This window comes from Mesitornis unicolor, unplaced genomic scaffold (assembly GCF_000695765.1).
Source record: "Mesitornis unicolor isolate BGI_N332 unplaced genomic scaffold, ASM69576v1 scaffold2409, whole genome shotgun sequence".
Classification (NCBI taxonomy): domain Eukaryota; kingdom Metazoa; phylum Chordata; class Aves; order Mesitornithiformes; family Mesitornithidae; genus Mesitornis; species Mesitornis unicolor.
In genome coordinates this window covers 54,540-59,068 of record NW_010205050.1, presented here as the reverse complement: position 1 = coordinate 59,068, position 4,529 = coordinate 54,540, and the positions used below count along the sequence as shown (strand labels likewise).

The 4,529-nt window shown below is 37.4% G+C and overlaps 1 protein-coding gene across 1 annotated transcript in view; it reads left to right on the top strand.

The window, feature by feature from the left end:
* Window positions 1-4,529, top strand: part of PCLO (piccolo presynaptic cytomatrix protein) — a gene marked incomplete at its 5' end in the record, with an annotated part of 60,848 nt that overhangs the window by 13,549 nt on the left and 42,770 nt on the right. Inside the window, one exon of the mRNA XM_010191242.1 lies at window positions 1-632. This exon is cut by the window's left edge and continues 1,401 nt beyond it. Within this exon, the coding sequence (XP_010189544.1) occupies window positions 1-632 (632 nt within the window). The remainder of the gene's footprint in view (window positions 633-4,529) is intronic.

Below are 4,529 nucleotides of genomic sequence, written 5' to 3'. Positions count from 1 at the left end.
TAGGGAAATACAGTGAGAGTACCACTGAGGCAGACAAAGCTAAACAGTTCTCCAAAGTATCTAGTATTGCAGTTCAGACAGTGGCAGAGATTTCAGTACAAACAGAACCTGTAGGAACAATAAGAACACCTTCAATCAGGGCCCGATTGGATGCTAAGGTTGAAATCATAAAGCACATTTCAGCTCCAGAAAAGACATATAAAGGAGAAAGTTTGGGATGTCAAACAGAGACAGAGTCAGATACTCAAAGTCCCCCATATCTGTCAGCTTCATCTCCTCAGAAAGATAAAAAACGCCCAACACCGTTAGAGATAGGATACTCATCCCACCTTCGTCCAGACTCCACATTGCAGGTAGTCCCTTCCCCTCCCAAATCTCCCAAAGTTCTCTATTCACCCATTTCACCTGTTTCACCAAGCAAAGTTATAGAGTCAGCATTTGTACCCTATGAAAAACCCATCACTGATGATATCAGCCCTCAGAAGATGCTGCATGCTGACATTGCCAAGGTTCCTCCATCAAGCCCAAAGGCAGCAAAGATGATGCAACGCTCTATGTCTGATCCAAAGCCCCTGAGTCCCACAGCAGAAGACAGTTCCAGAGCTCAGTTTCAGTACACTGAGGGTTTCATGGTAAGAAGTATTTGCTTGCTTTTTTTTTTTTTCTTCTAATATGCATTTGTACAGCTATCAGTACAGCATGAGGGATGACACACTCATTTGCAATACCTGTGTATTTTGTACACCTTGCAGATAAGTCCCAAGGAATGTCTGCTGTCTAAAGCAATGGTTATTTGCTTCATTGCTTTGCCTGGAAATAAAAGAATCCATATTACATTCTTATTAAGATTCTGGAAAAAATGCACAAAGATTCCTGTTTTGAATTTCTAAGGCACTTTGTTTTGTATGGCAATTATTGCCAATAAAGTAGTTACAACTAATTCTTCAGAAAACGAAAAACATTTTCTTTCTAATCATACAACACTCAGGTCTTGTGACACAGTCTGTAATGCATTTACCTTGAAATTATTGCAGTGTGCCTTCTGAGAGGCAGCTAACACCAGATTTATAATTACCTCAGTTAGCCGTCCTTTTTGACCCTCATGTGATTTCTTGGCCATTTGTGATTCTGTGGGTAATCTTGTGTCCCAGTGTGGACATCTTTTATCTCTCTCAGACCAAAAGATCTCATTATCACAAATCCATTTTTTGTTTGTTTGTTTTTGATAAGGAGGATTATCAAGAACTTATGCAAGTGTCAAGGGCTGTCTCTTGTGGGGGCAGAGGAGGCAATTTTGAATAAGGCTGACATCATCAGGATTTAAATTCGTTATTTCTACAGTGTTCCTTTTCCTTGAGTAGTAAGATTTCTGATTTGGAAACCAGTGCATTGTTTATGAGTAAGAGGAAGTTGTATTGGCTAAGAAAATACCTTTGTAATTTAACATGTCCTTGGCTGTCCTTTTGCGCAAGTCCATTCTCTTTGGTCAGTTGCAGGGTCAATATCCTATTTGTGAGAGCTCTAGAAGAGTTGCCCTTTAAGTTCTTCAGCAGTTTTTACCTTTTATGTTCAGTTATCTGTGAATACATGAGCGATTAGTACAGGCTGAATTGAATAAAGAGGATTTGTTCTCAGTGTTTGATAATTTGTGATGGCTTTCAAATGCAGAATTATCTCATTATCCCTCCAAGGCTCCCACTGTAGGCAGTTTCTGCAGCTTCACATATTTGTTGGATATTAAATGCTTTCTATGCTGTTACTATTTGGGAAACAGTACTTGGAAGTTTGAAGTGAAAACTGTAGTCATGGCATTGGCACTCTGTATCAACATCATTCCCTAATGCAGGATTAGTGTAGTGTAGTTAGGGGAAACTGTAGCATAAGCATTAAAGTTTCATGTGGAGTGTTTGGAACAGCATCCTGAAGAATGTTGCTCCCAAATAATAAAATGTTGGGGTCTACTAGATATTGGAGAGTAGGTACAGTATTGTAAAATAAGTGTCAATGTAGTGAAATTATTACTCAGGACAAATTACTCAGTTAACTTATTTCATAGAAACACATATATTTGATATGAATTGTATACTTCGTATGATGGATGATAAATTCTATTATCAGCTGATTGTTTAAAAGCCTTTACAGTAGAGTCTGAACATATACAGTATTCATTAATGAGACATGGAAACAAAGGACTTGTACGTAACTTTTTATTTTTTACCTACATGTTTATTACCATTTTGCTTTGAGACCAAACAGTAATGAGCTATATTGTTGGTATGCAGCCATCAAGCAACAAATAGCCTGTGTCTCAAATTACTTACAGTCTAAATAAATGAGGTGGACATTTTTATGGAAACAAGGTTGCAAGTAGACAAGGAAGTCAAGGAAGATAAAAAAACTTCCATGGCTGTGAAGTGAGCTGCACTAACTGTGTCATGTGGCGTGCGGTGAGGAAGCTGCTCTGTAAACATCCCATGAGCATCATGGCTGCTTTCAGCTCTGATGGTATGTTAAGCATTGAGTCTGTTACATCCTCTCTTACTGGTAAAGTTTTGCTAATTAAGTATCTGAGGTTCAGTTAGCTTAAGCTGGGATCAGGCACATGAAATTTAGAGGAAAAGAGATAGATGTCAAAAAGGAGCTTTTAGAGTGAAACTCACACAAAGTAGTGTAGTGACCTCATCAGCATCTGGAAATACAGGCATAAATTCCTTTTGCAGTTGCTGTATCAATTTCAGTTCTCAGTTACTGCAGTTATGTCTGAAAGGAGAGATCTGCAGTGTAAGATCTAACCGATCTCCTAGCTTCCACCAGACTGGTAGTATTCTCTGCAGCATGTCTATGTTTGTTTATACCAACTGAGAACCTGGTTTTAGGACTGAGTCATCTTAGGAGCATAGGAAAGAGCGGACAGTGATTTCTTATTTTGTACCTTTTGTCACACTCAAAAGTTCTTTCTGAAAGTTAGCATACACATAGTGTGACTGTTGGCAAAGTCTGAATCTTCTTGATGTTTTTTCACTATAGAACTGTGTTGTTATAGCAAAATGTATGAGGTTAGACTAGATGATCTTTAAAGGTCCCTTCCAACCCAATACATTCTATGATTCTATGATTCTATATAATTGTTATACTTGAGTTTAAATACAGGATTTCTTTTGGATTTTCCTGCTAAGCATGAAAATAAGATGTTTCCTCAACTTTAAAATATTTTTTGCGCTGGTACTGTTTGTTCTTTCTTTCTTTGTACAGTGCCCACAGCACCTGAAGTCCTTGTCTGATAATTCTCTGTGTACTCTTTTGTGTCCCCTGACTGGAGAGCTCCTAATTATAAAAAGGGAAACGTAGATGGGACTGGTTATGTCATTCAAAACAATGAAGTTCAATGCAGAAAAACTTGTGAAACAGCTCACTTTAGAAAAGAGAATTTACTAGAGCTGAACGTAAAAGAATATAATGGAAATGAAAGATTGATCTTTCACTGCCTTAAGGAAATGGAGTGTGTATATGAGTATTTTTTGCATGGACAAATATCCCATCACTTTTTTAATAGTTCTTGTTTCAGGGTTATGTCTTTGTCTGCATTCATAAACATTACAGGTTAAAAGGGTGTTCATGTGTTTGTGTATATATTTTACATGCTCCTTTTTATAACAGTTTATCAAAAAAGTTGAAGCTTACACAATCAATGAGACAAAAAGAGTAAGTTAGTCTCCTTCTAAGGACTGCAATGAAATCATACCTTGTCCTTCAGGCAGAGTACTTTCATCGTTCAGGTACTTCTTCCATTGAAAAATACATTTATTACAACAGTTCAAGAAAAATTATCATAGAGACTATGACTAAGATGATTAAATTATGTCTCTATGTTTTAGAACTGTTGCTTTAAATATAATTTTATTATTTAATACATTTTTTCTAGGAAATTATTACAGTGTTTTATCTGGTCTAGTATAAGTGAAAGGCTGAAAAATAACATGGTAGCTAATTACATAAGTATCCAGATAATATTGCTTCCAGTCATGGCACATTTAATTTTCAGCTAACAAGTTATATGTTTACATTATGTTTTCATTTACTGTCTGTCATAGTCATTGCCTCTATATGAAGACTTGCATGAACATAGATGGTGGCTTCCTATTAATCCAAAGTAGAAGTATTGCTTTCCAATATGTTCCCTTTCATAGTTCTTACGTGCTGTACACTTCTGTGATACGTATTAGTAATCAAGTGAAGCTGGGTCAAGGAAAAGTTGTGAGCTATAGGTTGTCAGCACCAAAAAAAAAGCTGTAGAAGCCACCCATCTGGAATTGATACTTTGCAAAGATACCTGATCTTCCTGATTTTCCTGTTTCGTGAACTTTGTGCCACCCGGGCTCCCAGTGTCAATGATCTCACCAGCACTGACTGTGATTGACTGTCCTGCAGCCCAGCATGGTAGGATTCCACAGAGTGCAAAGCTGTAGCAGTGGTTTCCATGAGAGCACTGGGAAGTGTTAGTAGAGCTTGGAAGTGGAGACTGAAATTCG